A 16,502-nucleotide genomic window follows, 5' to 3' on the forward strand; every position below is an offset into this window, starting at 1 on the left:
GCCTATCCCAGCCGTCATCGGGCAGTAGGCGGGGGACACCCTGAACTGGTTGCCAGCCAATCGCAGGGCACACAGAGACAGACAACCAACCTCACTCACACTCACACCTAGGGACAATTTGGAGTCTTCAATCGGCCTACCAAGCATGTTTTTGGAATGTGGGAGGAAACCGGAGTGCCCGGAGAAAACCCACGCGGGCCCGGGGAGAACATGCAAACTCCACACAGGGAGGGCCGGAGGTGGAATCGAACCCGCACCCTCCTAACTGTGAGGCGGACGTGCTACCCAGTGCGCCACCGAGCCGCCCTATAGTCATATCATATATTTTATTATTTAATTATAATAGTCTTTAAAGACTTTAAAGAGTTTTACTGACAGAAGACAAAGGTGAGTACTGCGCATATATTTTATTATTTAATTATAATAGTCTTTAAAGACTTTTACTGACAGAAGACAAAGGTGAGTACTGCGCATGCGCTGTGCAACTCGAGTGGTGAGTGTGTACGATTACAGCCATGTCCAAATTGAAAACTTTAACCTGGCCTCAGGTGGTTCTGTTCGGGGATTCCATCACACAGGTTGGCTGCTACAAAAGAACTGCACGATTTTTTGTTGCTGTTGTTCGTTCGCTGCTTTGCTATATGTTGCTAGCCGATTTTGTTTCTTCCAGGGTTCCTTCCAAGTGAACGGATGGGGTGCAGGCATCGCAGATAAATTAGCAAGGTCTTTTTTTGCTCTCCTCGTTTCCGCAATTTCGTAGTCAATACATAATTAGGACACTAATCGAGGGGAATATCTGAACTTGTTCGAGCAGGAAGTGTGACGTAATCAACAGAGGGTTCTCGGGCTACAACTCCCGATGGGGAAGGATTGTTCTTCCTCGGATACTGTATCAGGACAAGTCGGAAAACATCGCAGCAGTTACTGTCTTCTTTGGAGCCAACGACTGCAGCCAGCAAGGTATACAACTTCTCAAACATGCGGCCAAAAACGCAAATGTATTATTCTGTCATTGCATTGTGTGACTTACACATTGAAATCTGCACTTAGATAAAAACCCTCAGCAACATGTCCCTCTGGATGAGTACTCGAAGAACTTGAAGGCAATGAGCAGCTACCTGACCGAGGTGGGGGTCCCTGCAGGCAAAGTCATCTTCATAACCCCTGCTCCCATCAATGAAGCAGCCTGGGAGAAAGAATGCAAGCTGAAAGGTAGCGTTCACATGCATGATCTCGTCTCCGCTGAAGATCATAAAGTGTCTTTGCATCCTAGGTTGTCCTCTCAATCGGCTGAACTCCGTGGCGGGCGAGTACGCTCAAGCGTGCGTCCAGGCGGCTTCTCAGTGCGGCGTTGACGTCTTAGACTTGTGGACGCTCATGCAAAAAGACGGACAGGTTTTATTTTATTGTTTCATATATTTTATGGAAAGAAAAAAATGCATCCAAATAACATTTGATTCTCGTCCCCACAGGACTTCACAGTCTACCTGTCGGATGGTCTCCACCTGTCTGCAAAAGGCAACCAGTTTGTGATGCAGCACCTTTGGGAGCTGCTGGAGAGCAAAGTGGCTCATCTGCCCTTGATGCTGCCCTATTGGGGGATTGTGAACGTTGGGAGCCCCGAGAGCAGCCTGCTGTGTGACCCATAAACTCGAAGATGGACAGACGGCATGGGGACTCTGATTTTGAAGAGCTTTGAATGTCATATTTTTTGTATACAATCATTTATTGGGATGTTTTTAAGTAATGCAAGCGGTGGACATGAATAAAAGCTTTACATTGGTTAACAATTTCACAACCATTCAGTTTGTCAGCCTTGTTGCTGTTTTGGCTTGAAATTAAATAACAGGCAACAGTGGCGAGACATTGTGACAACAATATTGACACGAGCAAACAAAACAGTAACACAACTTGAGCACCTCACAGCTTTGCAACAATTCCAATTCTCTCTCTTAGTCTTTATGACCATCCAAAAAGGCACAGCAGTGTTTTGGAGTCAGGTTGACACAAAGCAGACATACTGTATTTAAAAAGAAGCCAATCATGATTCATGACACAAGTGTATACAGTAATCCCCAGCATATTCACGGATAACTAATTCATTAAACATTCGCACCTATTTGAGGATCTCTGTTTTTTTAAATAGCCCTAAGATGCCACAAGAGGCACTAAAGCCCAGTAAATTGAAGCATCGTGATCGGCATCAACGAAGAAATATTGTAACTGCTTATAAGCTGTTTATGACCGCCCAAAATTCTGATTTTGGACTTTTCGGTTTTAACTATCAGCTCAATTACTGTCAGTTTGTCACTATTTGCAGCAGGGCTTGGTCCCTGTCCCCCTACGAATAGCGGGGGATTACAGTAAGACGATCATCCAGTGGTTTTGTACACTAAAACACAACGAGGATTGTTTCAAAAGTGCAGCACGGCGACTTTTGGCGAGCAAATACTGTTCAAAATGTGTTTGAGGTATGATGAAAGAGGAAATTACACTTCAATTGGAGGTGGTTCACCTTAAGAAGAGCATCGAATGTCCTTTGTGAATGTATTAGATATCCATGATAGCTAGCTTTAGGTCAATGTATGAATATATAAATTACAAACTGATTGGACTCAGCACTCAGTCTCTTTGGAATCAAAGCACTCTTGCCTCTTGAGGCGCCGCCTCTCCCGGGCCGCCGGGCTTTGATCGCTCAGATCCTCGTAGGAGGATCTCGTAGCCAACGAGCAGGCTCCTGCGGTTGGGAAGTCGTCGGCCCTGCCTGCCTCCTCTCCCAGGTGAGAGTCGCTGCTGTCCTCCTGGATTGTGGCCATCCGTGAGGACACGTCGCTGCTGTCCGGCGTGGGCACGTAGCTCGAGCTGGGGGTCTGGTTTGAGACGGCGCTGGCCGCCACCAAGCGGTGCTGCGAGAAGGGCGCGGTCGGGCCGGCGAAGGAGGAAGAGGGAGGCGGAGGAGGCTTGACGATGCGGATGGGCGCCGTCTCCATGTTGCTCAGGATTTCTTGCTAGTAGGAGACCAAAAGGCGTGAGGCATGTGCGGATAGTAACTGCGTGGGGGGCACTTGTTTTATGTGCAGCATTCCTGCTGATTTGAGTAAAAGAGGCTAAACTATTTTTCACCAACAACAAAATAGTGAACACTGTGCAGAGATAGCAACTAAAAAGAAAAAGGGGTAAAAGACAGGAAGTGAATTAAAAAGGACTCTCATCTGCTCACGGCAGACACAAACTGAAAACGTGGACACACACCGCATCCGATCTTACGAACGACAACAAATCTTTGTTTGAGAACTCCCGAGATGCAATCTTGCGTTCTTGAGGTAATTTCTGATCGAATGGCATGCGGGACGTCCTTGCGGCGACTTTGTGGGCGATCAGCGATTACGTCAAGGAGTAAAGGAGTGCGGGGAGTATCGCAAACGTGGGCCCACAGACCATGCATCATCATGGACTGGATGGCAATGTAACACCAAGCCATGGCACACGCACTCACCTAAGGCTGGAGCTCTATTACAAACCTCCAGCGTCTGCTGCAGTTCCAATAAGAAAAGGCCAAGAGTGACAGAAAGGTCATTGAAAGCCCGCATGGACCGACAGACCCAGCGCTAATTTAGCTTCGACTGTGAACACAAGTCTCGGTGTGCCCCAAATCTATCTAGTGAAACACTCGATGCCTCTTGTTTTGACGGAAATGAATGGAACCGAACAAAAAAACATCTCAACTGAACTAAAACGCTTCGTGCTCACCATACAATTCTTCAAAATGGAGAAGAGGTGATACACTTACATTCAGAGGGCAGTAGAGCGACATTGTGTTCTCCTCATATTGCTGGTCGAGTTTCTTGTCCTATAAGAAAAGAGCAAAATGATAAAACAGGGCAAATCATTTTTAACAGTTTAACTCCGCTAGCAGAATTAAAGTTGGGTTCTTACCACACAGTGAACTAGAATACTCAGAGGGATCCAGAAGATGAGCGAGAACACGACAACAGAGCCCACAATGTTATCCGCCAGGAACTTCCCTAACGGGGAGAAAGTCAAATTAAATTAGCTCTTTCATTCGCTTGTGTGACGTGAAGCACTTACCAAAAGTGTTAATGTCCAATTTGTCAATGAAGTCCCACAGACGCTCAATTACATCCTGCACCTGCTTCATGCACTTCCCCTGCGGAAACGTTGACACCACCATTGAATCGATCGTAAAGTGTCAGGGTCTGGAACGCACGTTTCCACACTCACGTTCTCGTCGCAGAAGCCCACGGTGCAAGGTTTCCCTTTACGTAGTAAAAGCAAAGTGCCGTCGGTTAGGACGAAGGGGGCGCAGGTGCCATCGGGACGCCGGCAGCACATTTTGCAGGAATCCTCTGTGGCTGCATTATGAGAGTGGAAGAAATCTGTCACACAGGGTAAACAAAAACAAAAAAAAGAAACACAAGAATTGCATACCATTGCAGGCACAGGACTGAAGGTTCTGCATGGCCTCACAGAACGGGTTGCACTCTCCATTTCGGCACCGGCCGTTGTCCACGCAAACTGTGTTGTCGATGGCGTTTTCAGGGGGAGGACACTGACTGCTGTTGCCTTGAATTAAAAAAACAATTTATTGAATCCTGAAAAATAAATTGCCATTTCATTTATTGAGCAGTTGATTGTCATAATAGGCCTACTTAAAGGTGCCACTGAGTGTCATTTTTATTGAATCGTGGTGTATCTGCTTTGGCCAGCAGGGGGCGAACGTGTCAGATTCAAATGTATGTCTGCTTTGGCCAGCAGGGGGCGCATACCTACCTGTGCAGTAGGCAATGCCCTTACATGTGGCATTGATGGGCTCTTGGCACCTTGCTCCTGCCCGCTCAAACATGCAATTTCTGCAGCACGGGCTGTTTCGATCACTGTGAGGAGGAAAAAAAAAAAAAAATGTGGTTAAGTTCTACAAAAATTCACTGTTGAAAGTGTTTGAAAGGAATTAAGTGCACCAGAGTTTTATATCAGCTTTCCTACCTGCACTGGGACCCTGATTTGAACATGCAGTTGGACGCGCAGCAAGCATCATCATTGAGATGAAGCAAGCCGGGGTCGCACTCTTCCCCTTCTTCCACCCGGGAGTTCCCACACACATTGGTGTTCCTCTCCTTGAAGCACAAGGGAGCTTTGTAACGAAGCGTCTTTCCTATGGAGATCTTGCTGCAGTTGGAGAAACGCTGGAAGAGATGTTGGAGAAGTTGAATCAGACTGCAAGTGGAGCAGCCCTAGCAGGCCGATTAAAAGAACTCTCCAAATCGGATTAATCGTGAGCACAAAAATGTGCTTTGTTTTTGTACCGTTTTCATTTAATCTGCACTAACAATAACAACTAAAGCCAAAACGGACAACAGGTTGCTGTTATTACAGATAATTGAAAGGTAAACATTTCAAACTGGCTTTCACACTTTGCATCACACATTGCATGATCGACTCAACACCTTCAGTGGCATCTAAGGTTGAATGAGTTTGTATTTCCTCGAGTCTTGCCAGTTTGGTCGGGTGTCATCCAAGCCTTTTATGCAATTTATGCAAATTGTGCGAGCTTTCTGGCAAACTGATAAGTCGCCTACATCAGCAGTCTGTGCTGATGGATACAACAAAGATGGCTGCAAAAACAAATTACATTTCATGCAAGACAAAAGGGTCATGCATTTGCATTTTATGTAACAAGTCAGTGAATTACAACAAAAATATTGCTTGGAGCATTTTCATGTGTTGTCGCAAGTCTTGAAAAAGAAAAGAAGAGGCAGCAAGCGGTATGTACCTTGTTGTTTACATGATCTCCACTCACAGCTATTGGGTACATGACAAACTTTCCACCATGGTCATCACTGGGAGCACAGAATGGAATGTTGTCCGGATCGTGCTCGGCTCCGAAGTTATGGCCTAGTTCGTGAGTGGTCACCAAATCTGCCTCCTGCTGGGACAAGTATATGGTTGAGTTTAAGGCAAACATTCAAAACAAAGCTCGGGAGTCAAAGTTCATATTCATATTTAAGGGGTGATCTTGACCTTTGTCAGGATTGTTTTGCCATAATTCTTGGTGCTGGTCAAGCCGGTGTTGAGGTAACTGGGTTTCTTGGCAGATAGGGATGGATAATAAGCTGTCAAAGCAAACAAGATGTCACGATACAGAAGGGAAACACTAAAATGCACCAAGCATAACCACAAGATTATATGACAGGCATTTCAAAACAATGCCATTGTCCTTACGTTTAGGGCAGAGGCCGCCCAAGGCCATCGGTTTGGAGGGAGCCACATAGGCCAGGCCCAGAGTGCCCTCGTCAAAATCCTGGTAGGTGAACAGGTGGGCCAGGCACACGGTAGACGCGTTGTCGGCTATGTCAGAGCTGAATTGCTGGAAAAAAATTCACAACTACTTAATGACACAATGGCTTTCTCCCAGGATTGGGAAAAATGAAGCTTCAAGCTGCTTCGTGAAGCACTTGCTGTATTTATTGAGCCCTCTAGATTGCACTCTCACTGACTCGCCATTTCTTAAACCCCTTTCTTAAACCAAGAGTGCCATCGAGAGTCCAAAAACAACAACTGGTTCATGAAGCAAATCTGAAGCATCATTTCCTCATCAACTTTCTCCCCATCTACCTCCAGAAGCTTCTTGACATCCCAAACCGCCTTCGATTTCACAGGGCTGTTCTCCATGTTGTAGTGGGCCCAGACAGAGCCAGCACGACCAGGAGGAGGTTTTGTGGGCTCCTTGTGGATGATCATCTGAGAACGGCGATATAAACACACATGGCGGTAAAAAAGTCAATTTTATGTGGTTTAAAAATCATAAAAATAGCCTTTGCAGAGGCAGTCAAAAGTTCTTCTTGTTGAGAACAAACAAGAAATGACTTGGTGTGGCTGAATAATGAATGCATATCTTTTGAGTGAGAAAAGGCTAGTCACAGTACAATAAACAGTGTGTCCATTCATGCATAACGCATGTGGAACAAACTCAATGAGCCGCACACAAAAGCTTTCAGTTCCTCTTAAAATGTATGTCGCAGCGAGGGGACCGCGAGTCAATCGCTTCCTGCGGTGACGCAACGAAAAAAAAAAAAGGGGAAGGGTCTTTTCTGCATTCATGCTATACCACACAAACCTGATGTATTTGCACCCCGTAGTCTTTGAAGTCATCATCCCACGTTGTGTTTCGGTAAATGTCATCGACTCGATCGATCAGCTCAATCTGAAGACGTAGAAAATTATGACACCAAATTTATGGATCGTATAAGCCAGATAGAGGTTTTCAGTTCTTCGCATCTGACCAGGTAATTGAGTGTGACGCTCTCTTGTCCGCGACCCATGTTTTTAAAAAAGCGGTAGTCTGCCACCAACAACAGGGGGCAGGTGTTCTTCTTGTGGTCGTGGACTTGGCGCTTTTCTCTGTGATGAAAATCTGCAAAGTGAAATTGTGCAGCTTTAGTCAGACATAAGAATCTGACACCCACATCCTTTTGTCTAATTACCAAAGCCTCCTCCAGCTTAGACATTTATTATCCTCCTACTCGTTTGTTCCCTCTGCTTTTCCTTGCCAACTTACATCATCCCTGATCTTCAACCACAAAAACACTTTCTCTGTTCATTTTAGACGACAAATACAAGATACGAGTAAAAGCAGACGTACCGTCGATCTTGTCCGTCACCTCGGGCTCTTCCCAACCTGCCCCAGCGGACTCGGGCAACAGGTCCTTGGCGTGCATGTAAGCGCACACTTTTGGAGAAGCAATGCGGCTCAGATTTTTGATGTCTTCTGAGCGATACACGAGCAACCTGCCATCGTCAACGCTGTCTGTAAACCTCCATAAGGGCTGGCAAAAATGAATGAAACAGTTGAGTTAAAAAACTGTGGAAGATATTTGAAAGACATGAAAAACTGCACTTGGGTGAATACTGTATAAATGACCAATACTGCATGTCTCCTAACCTCTATATTGTACTCTGCTTCATCACTTAGAATGTGAGCTGAAAATTCATCTCCATCAATGTGTGCCTGCACACGAGAATTCTCTTCACCTGAAAATATAAACAAAACAATAAAACTACAAAACAAAACTATAATTGGACAGGGAATGTGATAATACACGTTTTGACCACACAAAAGCTCAACATGATTTAACATCAACGTACCGACGACATGACCTGTGAAGTAATTCTGACGCTGAACGTTGAAGTTTTCCTCCCTACCGAGGTTATCGACAAACACGGCTCGGAAATTGTCGGTGAAAAGGTCTGTGTTGGTGGTCAAGTACAACTTGAAATGTCTGGAAAGAGCACACAAAACTATGTAAAAACACAAATCACGTACACCGTTGAGGTGGTAGTATGCCGAGAGACCTCCCCCAACCACCCAGAATATAAACTCAAGTTACACAAGTTAGATCATTTTTAACCCCAAAATTAAATGAAAACAAATTAATCATATGTAGTTTGAATGCTCCTTGTGCACCTCTGCAAGGCTCTGAAGCTGACCAGACGCTCCAGGTGGGACGGGGTGTGCACGTCCCTCTTCCTCACAGAATGTAACTGGAGGTCTGACACTGGCAGAATCTCAAAATCAGACAGAATGGAATGAAGTGAATCTGAAAGATATAAGTTGAAACCAGTCACGAATAACTAGTAACGAACAGCTTTACATTAATGGAAACAACATAGCATTGTATAGCTTGAGAAAAACACAGCTGTCAAACCACACGCTCGTCCTTGACTACAACGACCAAAATACTTTATAAACAATATATAGCTCATAAATGGAATGAAGAAAGATATATGAAAAGTAATATGAAACCGCTATTAGTTAGCGGGGTTATTTTCCTGAACGACAGATGACTACATTTGAAAAGCTAGCAATATTTACCAATTTCAGCGTTAGCCTCGCGGTTTTCTTCAGCAGTAATTCTTGATTTAAAAGCTCCGATCAAGCATAAATGTGCCAGAAAAACAAATAAGCACACGGTCCACATGGTGAAACAGCGCTGATAACATATATCACAGCGTAGCCGACATTGTCATAAAGTTTACTAGCTCTCGGGCAAGGTAGCGAGAGCAAAGCGGAAGTTGACCCAACGACAATTTCCGGTCGGAGTGTCATCAAGAAATTAATCATGCAAAGTCATTCATCCAATTTTCCATACCAGGCGCGTCATTAAAAGTTCTGCATGTCGCCAGATTGTGGGTTTTCTTTTTAATTTTTTAATTCATGGGATGGCAAACACTTGACATTCGTTTACCAGCTATTTCATTTGAAAGGTTATGGCTAAAAAAAATATCAATCAGCATCCAAAATACTTTCAGGGTTACATAAATTAACCTATTTTCCCATGCTCATATATTATGTTGGACTTGAAAATAAAATCCATAAAAAATTAGGAAAACATTTCCATGAGATTTTTTGGAGGGGGCACAAGAAAAAAAAAAAAAAACCCCTATAAATACAGCATATTTTTTTCAACCTTTTAACTCCAAGTGACTTGTTACAGATTACGTAACAGCGGATATACCTTACCAGTTACTGAATGTAGTCCAGGGTTGGCTAGGAGAAAAATCATCGCTGGCACAAATTACGACATGGTAAAGTAAGGTACAGTCCAATAAAGAAAATATTAAAGACACAAGAGGATGGTTTATAAAATGATTTATTCATGTTAACGTAGCTGTTACACAGGGATTCAAACGGTTTCCACAAGGCTTTAGGGGACTACAATCGAATGAATAGCAAAACAATAGTGGTCCAAATCTCTAATGACAATCACTGGACAGACAAACAGACCACCCTCATTTAGGATGTGTACAAACCTGCATTGAAAAATATTAAAGTTGACACTTGCGCTTGTGTGTTACAGCATTTGTTCCCATTCCAGTGTAATATCTCGAGACATGCAATGACAGAATTCTCTTCATCTCCCCCCATTGAAAAGGTCCCGGCGTGTCAGTGAGTCAAGCCCCCCGCTATTCCCCGCAAACAGACATGCTTCAGTGAAAGAGTGGCGTCATAAAGTGAGGATTAATCAGACGGGGCACTACTAAGTATTTGCCGCCAGCATGCGTGGAACACTGGCATTCCCTGCAACATGAAAACTATCTGAAGTGGAATTTCAGACGCTGTAACCGTACCACAATTTTTATTTCTTTATTTTTTTTTTTCTTTTTCATACAGAGCAGGAAAAGGAAACTATGATTATAACCTGGACACAAAATCTTCCTTGGATAAACTTCCTGTTGCTCAATGAATTTTAAGGGGTTCTGCCTCTAACTTTAGGAAAAGAGCGTAATACCATGTCAAGCTATCAATACTTTTCTACAGCTGAAATTGCACATACTGAAAGGCCAGGACACACACACAAACCAAAGGAATGGAGGGATTTACTTTTACAAGTCATCCTAATTTCATTTTTTTCTCTCCAATTTACTTTTTTTCATGATTATATTTTTTTGGAGCAATGGGTTTCATTGGAAGAATGGCGCAATAAGGAATGACGGATGTGTAAAAAGTTTTTTTTTTTTTTTTAATCCTTTTGTTGTTTTTGGAGGTCAAGGACTTTCTTCTAGTTCTCAGTTTCGCCGGAGTCACCTCTTTCTCCGGCGTCGTTCTCCTCCCCAGCGGTATCCGATGTCCATAGCTGAGAAGAGATAAATGCGAGACACAGGTTGCATTTTAAACACTATCCGGCAGTGACTGTGCATTCTCAGGCAACAACTCTAGCTCGAATGTAATGCTCATTCTGTGCAATGTGAGAAGAGGATACTCACTGTCAGATTGTCTCTGAGGAGCTGCATGATGAGGGTGCTGTCTTTGTAGGACTCCTCGTTTAGTTGGTCAAGCTCGGCGATGGCCTCGTCGAACGCCTGCAAACAAAACAAAAAAAATGGAACAACAATTCCATAGGGCTCGAGTGGCAAATGGTGCGAGACTGGGCACAAACCTTTTTAGCGAGTTCACAAGCTTTTTCTGGAGAGTTGAGGATCTCATAGTAGAAGACGGAGAAGTTAAGAGCCAGACCCAAGCGGATGGGATGTGTGGGGTCCATGTCCGTCTTACTGATGTCAAACGCTTCCTGGTACGCCTGCTGCGAGTTTTCGATTATCTCTGATGAAGAAGACGTCATGGTGAAACAGTCAATCAGAAAGAAAGAAAAAGCGCTGATTGATCAAATCAGAACATTACAATCACGCGGTAGGTTTGTGCGGAAGCTGAGTCAGCGCCTGCCCACGACTGCTCTAGCTTCTGAAATGGGGCCCCCGTGACATCGTTTCCAGCAAACAGTCAGACATAATATGACACATTCCGAGTTGGAGTGCAAAGATATAAAGGAGGTTTTAATAATTCAACGTTAAATGCGGTCCACTTACTTTTCTTGTCATCTCCGGAGGCAACTTCAGCGAGGTATCTATAGTAGTCCCCCTTCATCTTCAGGTAAAAAACTTTGCTCTCTTGTTTGGAGTTCTTAATTAAATAGTTATCCAGCAGTGACTGTAGGGGGAGGGGGGGAGGGGGGGGGGGGACTTGGTTAGATGCGGTAACACTAATAAACATCGACCAGAGAACAAATCACACACACTCCTCAATGTGACTTCTGCCATCAGATGACTTTCATCCCATTATTTCATGTCACAAATATTTATATATATTAAAAATCCATCCTAAGTGGGGCTATAATTACCAACCCTATAAATAACATACTGCCTAAGGTGGATTACAGCGGCAACATAAAAATCATAACGTGCGATGGCCTTTCTAGGACACGTCATGGGTCTTTCAACGGAGATTATAAAGTGGAGGAAAAACGTGTCCTACTTCAATTAAAGCACAGCGCAGATTAACCATCTGCAAAGCACCATAAACCTCAAACCTAATGAAGAAAAAGGAGGTTTGGATTCCAAGCCTTGGCAGGGCGAAGAAAGTGTCCTTGTCTGAGCCAAATCCCTCCCGGCAACCACTCCCAAGTCACGTCCACAAGCCACCATTGGCTCGGTCAAAACATGCACGCGGCTCATGCGCCGAGCATTCCTTTCCCCCTGCAAGCTGTGCACAAAAGACAAGGAGGAGGTATGCTCTCTTGGCGGCGCTTTCACACAAAGCTCTGATTTCAGTGGCCGGCCCTCACGAGAGAGTGCAAACGGCGTCGCCAGATGAAGGTTCTGACTGGTCACGAGCTTGTCTCGATTCACACGGGCGACAAGAATTTATCTTTGGGGCATTGGTGGCTTTTTATAACCGACTAAGGAAGTATTTGCAACAACAAAAAAAGGCAGTCACTGACACATTGAAACTGGAGGAAGGAAATGCAAGAATCAAACCATCAAATTACTAAACCAATGTTATCTCGTTTTTAGGCGTCAAACAGTTTTAATTGGACAATTATTGCTTCACGACATCAAGCTTACTGCACCTGTGTAAATATGTGAGGAAAAGAACTAGACTACCTCAAATCACCTTTTGTCGAGCCGGACAAATATTTAATGATGGTGCCTGATTAATGTATGACTGCTCTCTCTTGAGACAGCAGCTGTTCTCAGACCGTTCCATTTCCATTTCTGTGGGAATTCTGACACTCGCCTGTAAAAATGACTGCTTTCCGAACAGGCTATTTTCTCCATATTTCAGCCCCTCAAAATGTTTTGCCTAAATGTCACTGCTTTTTACAAAAGGTAACAAACCAAACCAGCAGCCGGACAAGCCGAAATCTTTCCTCGTGGCTAACGTGGTCCGAGATTAATTTTTTTGGAGCGAGTCAGAAAAGCCGGAAGGCTTCTACCGACGAGTTGAGGCCTGAGGAGGGACACACCCTTCTGCAACACTCAGCAGAAGAAACACAAAAGGCTGAGTCACTGGCAGGGAACAGCCCCTGCGGCGTCTCCGTCAGACAGGAGCCCAGGGGACATTACTAGAATCTTCCAACCCGATCTTCTCTAATCCACTATCAAGGCTGGATGGGGGGAATAATGCAAAATGCAATCCCTGCTGCTGCGATAGATTAATCAAGAAGTGAGAGCAGAGCCCCGCCCCCCCCAACCCGGGCTCGGAACTAGTACTTCGAATGTAGGCCAAAGTCGTGAGCTTAAAAATATGGCCCCGGTGAAAGGTATCCTGTTTAACTAGTGGGAGCTGTTTGTGCATGTCGGTTATTGCACATGGCTCGACACATTAGCGATCCATCTGCCAGATGAGAGACACGGCATGGATACAAAATTTGCACATTAACATAGAAGGGTTGGGGTAAGGGGTCCTGCGAGAGATGTTCCAATTGCAGTGGAATCCCCAAAGCCCCAAAACCTGTCATTGCGTGGCATGAAGCAAATCTCCCATGACTTCAGCTCCGCGAGCATTCAAAGGATCAGTTTAACAAGTGTTCGGATTTTTGGGTGATGCCAACTCCTTGCGGGCAAAAGAAAAGCAAGTTTAACAACTGTCAAAGCAGGAATGGAACTCACTCATGGGGAAAGGTCTGGCAAGGTATAAGACGAGCGGTACAATCGATTACATCAAAATCCACTGCACCACAATGACGCGACCAAAAAGACAATTTAACGTATTCATTACAGAAATACCCATAAAATGCCACTAGGTGACAGCATCCACTCTTTGGCCTTTATGAGGCATTTTCAAAGGTTACCAAGTTTCTTTGTTTTAAATTCACCATTTCATTCTTAAATTCACCATTTCATTCTGTCTACAGTTAAATTTCAAGTTATAAAACAACCCAGTTTGGAGTTAATGTATTATAATGGCATAAGTGTGAGCCTGTAATCAAGTCAGAATTTATGAAATGTGAACTATTTAGAAGTTATTCAGCATCTGACAGACTGTGACGTTGAGGTTCTACTATAAATATAATCACCTCATTCAACGACCCAATACCAATAGATGGAACAATGCGATGTGATAACACGTCTCTAAAATTCTCGCTTCCCAAAAACAGTTGGAGGAAAACCACAGAATACTTCCTTATACACCCCATGCAACAATGTGTTAAAGAATAGGGTTGAGATTTTATACACGTATCACCCCTAGATGGAACAAATGAAATCTCAGATGACAATTTAAATAACAAAAGATGGAATAATCGCCCTGCAGCATTTTGAGTTTGTCACAAATGACATGCAACCTTCCAACGAGCAATTACAAGCCCCTCAGGGATTGCGTAGGAATGCTGGCAATTCCCGTCGCCGGGGTAAAAACAGAACAAAACAAAAACTTCAGAACGTATAGCAACACTGCGTTACAATCGCCATATGCCATTGCCTTAGTGTTCAATACTTTTTGAAGACAAAATACAGACTGAAATTGGCAAATGTATTGGCTCACTCGTTTCTGGATGAGCTGCATGTTTTGCTCATTCAAGTTTGAACTGGTTAAGAAATGTGTCTTAATGAAGCCTCTTTTTAACACACACACAAATCAGTTGTCATGAGATGAAATCAGTGTTAAATCACCTACGTCAATGAATCTAATCATCTTTGACGCTTTAATCTTTGAAATGGGAGAAACTTTGATGTAGCTGTACCTAATATTTGACTGGTTGATCCAGCTCTTATATATCATGCCTGGTTCTCTGGAAATCATTATTAAAAAGGCCACGTACCAAAACGCTCGAGCAGATCTCTTGCAGCTCCTTCTCCACTTTCTCCCGATATTCCTTAACCAGCTGCAGCTTCTTCTCGCTAGTATCAGACTTGGCTTCGATGCTGGAGAGGACCCTCCATGAGGACCGCCGGGCCCCCACCACGTTCTTGTAGGCGACGGACAGCAGGTTCCTCTCCTCGTTCGTCAGGTCCTCGCCCTTCTCAGTGACCACCTTCATGCACTCGGCCATGTCGTCGTAACGCTCGGCCTGCTCTGCCAGCTTGGCCTTCTGGATAAGATCCACTTTATCCATTTTTTTGTTTGTATAATTGATTTGGGAGCGATGGATCAGACAACACGGACGGGGCGAGCGAGAGTCGGGGACTGTGAACTGGGAGTGGAACAAGGAGTGGCGTTATTACCACCGCAGCGTGACAGGCTGAGAAAAAAAATAACCGATCGCTTATGGAGAAAAATCGAAACATCATCTTTTCATACATCAGGAATACTAGAACTACACTTACTTATAACAGAAAACGACGTGAACGTTTTTAGTGCGTTTACATCGCCTTGGGAAACACAATGAGCGTTAACGCGATTACGTAACGGTCATTTGATGTAATATAATGAACAAAAATACTGCAAATAGTTCAAATTTGATTTCTAGCAACAAAAAGGGGCTCTGAAATGGCCAAGCTGAGTCACGTCGGTACCGCAGCCCGCCACAAAGTTGTCTGGAGGTAGCTAGCTAGCTACAAATTTAGCCTAGCGAAGCTAAAGCTGTACGTTTAAGCTAACGGGCCACTCCTATCAATGAAAAAGTGTCACCGAAAGCGCAGCTCACGAAAACGGACGGAGTCCTCTTTGATCATATTGGCTGTCGGAAAGACATTATGGACGCTTTCTTGAAGGCATAAAATGAATTAGTAAAGGTATCTCACCTACAGAGGTCCGAATTCGCTTCACAAATAGGTCCGATTCGATGGATTGGGCAGAAAGGCAAAGAACAAGCCGCGGCAGCTAAAGTCCAACTGAACCTGATTAAAGGAGGGCGGGTTATTTAGGAGCGACTCTCCAATTGAAAATCGCTATCTCTTTTGAGTGACAGGTAATTTGGGGAGGGCCGGCGAATAGACATTGAGCGCGGGGGTGAGAGGCGGGGGATCAAATCGTAGTTTGGCAGACCGGAACGCTGCAGCGGCAGGTCGCACGGGGTTTCCTCCAATTAGAGCAAGGGAGATGACGTCACTGCGTTGCCAGGGAGATATCGGTCCAATCGTTCCCGAGTTTGGCACGTCGTGAGGACACTAGGCGTGGCACGATCACGCTCAAACGCACAATGCTATTTTTATTCTGCTTTTATTTGAATCCTTTCTCTATTAAGCGAACATTTAATAGTATACGGTGCCAAAAAAGTTGATGTAATCATTAATATACTCATTTTAAGCCATAAAAAGATAAAAAGGAGTCGATTCAAGATGTGTTATTCTTGGGAAAAAAGGCCTTTGGAAAACATAATTGCTGCTCTCATTAAGCAAATTCCAACCTCCCTGCCCTGCCCTTTTTACTCACTTATGTCCCACCCTTTTTTAGTCATGGGAAGGCCATGGAAAGAAGCTTGCTTGCAGTGACATAACACATTTAAATGATGTATGGCATACGTGTATGCTGCTATATTACATTTTTTTAGTAATGAAGGTATAATCGCATAGTGATACTAATGGCATTAAGTGTATTTAGTCAAGTAAGTCCTCGTTGAAAGCCCAGGTACTAAACACAATAAAATACGTCTTGACTAAAAAGTAGCACACGGTGGCAATTTCATCTTTCTTCTCCTCCAAGTCGAACCGACCCAATGGGACGTGATCATGGAGACTTTCCAGAGCACACGCTGAAGTAGGCCAGA

At 44.2% G+C, this 16,502-nt stretch overlaps 3 protein-coding genes across 7 annotated transcripts; 1 reads left to right on the forward strand and 2 right to left on the reverse strand.

The window, feature by feature from the left end:
* Window positions 1-437: 437 nt before the first annotated feature.
* On the forward strand, window positions 438-1,791 carry iah1 (isoamyl acetate hydrolyzing esterase 1 (putative)). The gene is made up of 6 exons (XM_049741482.2): window positions 438-578; window positions 671-723; window positions 815-960; window positions 1,051-1,212; window positions 1,274-1,395; window positions 1,473-1,791. The coding sequence occupies exons 1-6, from the start codon at window positions 516-518 to the stop codon at window positions 1,647-1,649; spliced, it is 723 nt and encodes a 240-aa protein (XP_049597439.1). The 5' UTR covers window positions 438-515; the 3' UTR covers window positions 1,650-1,791.
* On the reverse strand, window positions 1,706-9,499 carry adam17a (ADAM metallopeptidase domain 17a). Of its 3 annotated transcripts, XM_049741472.2 has the most exons (20): window positions 8,891-9,499; window positions 8,483-8,615; window positions 8,164-8,297; window positions 7,961-8,049; window positions 7,661-7,844; window positions 7,302-7,432; window positions 7,136-7,222; window positions 6,634-6,759; window positions 6,241-6,385; window positions 6,040-6,131; window positions 5,792-5,944; window positions 5,005-5,204; window positions 4,792-4,895; window positions 4,450-4,584; window positions 4,243-4,373; window positions 4,090-4,168; window positions 3,937-4,025; window positions 3,791-3,850; window positions 3,497-3,533; window positions 1,706-3,008 (listed from the first exon to the last, which is right to left on the reverse strand). In XM_049741472.2, exons 1-20 carry the CDS (start codon window positions 8,994-8,996, stop codon window positions 2,638-2,640), a joined length of 2,586 nt encoding a protein of 861 aa, XP_049597429.1. In that variant the 5' UTR covers window positions 8,997-9,499; the 3' UTR covers window positions 1,706-2,637. The 3 variants fall into 3 exon arrangements, with proteins under 3 accessions (XP_049597429.1, XP_049597430.1, XP_049597431.1); XM_049741473.2 differs by lacking the exon at window positions 3,497-3,533; XM_049741474.2 differs by lacking the exon at window positions 3,497-3,533 and having other exon boundaries at window positions 2,874-3,004.
* A 153-nt stretch (window positions 9,500-9,652) lies between these two features.
* On the reverse strand, window positions 9,653-15,702 carry LOC125981406 (14-3-3 protein beta/alpha-1). 3 transcript variants are annotated; one of them, XM_049741479.1, is made up of 6 exons: window positions 15,538-15,702; window positions 14,616-14,987; window positions 11,383-11,503; window positions 10,956-11,119; window positions 10,783-10,878; window positions 9,653-10,652 (listed from the first exon to the last, which is right to left on the reverse strand). In XM_049741479.1, the coding sequence occupies exons 2-6, from the start codon at window positions 14,907-14,909 to the stop codon at window positions 10,578-10,580; spliced, it is 750 nt and encodes a 249-aa protein (XP_049597436.1). In that variant the 5' UTR covers window positions 14,910-14,987; window positions 15,538-15,702; the 3' UTR covers window positions 9,653-10,577. The 3 variants fall into 3 exon arrangements, with proteins under 3 accessions (XP_049597436.1, XP_049597437.1, XP_049597438.1); XM_049741480.1 differs by having other exon boundaries at window positions 14,616-15,035; window positions 15,538-15,673; XM_049741481.2 differs by having other exon boundaries at window positions 15,542-15,662.
* Between the last annotated feature and the right edge of the window lie 800 nt (window positions 15,703-16,502).

This window comes from Syngnathus scovelli, chromosome 14, assembly GCF_024217435.2.
Source record: "Syngnathus scovelli strain Florida chromosome 14, RoL_Ssco_1.2, whole genome shotgun sequence".
Taxonomy (NCBI): domain Eukaryota; kingdom Metazoa; phylum Chordata; class Actinopteri; order Syngnathiformes; family Syngnathidae; genus Syngnathus; species Syngnathus scovelli.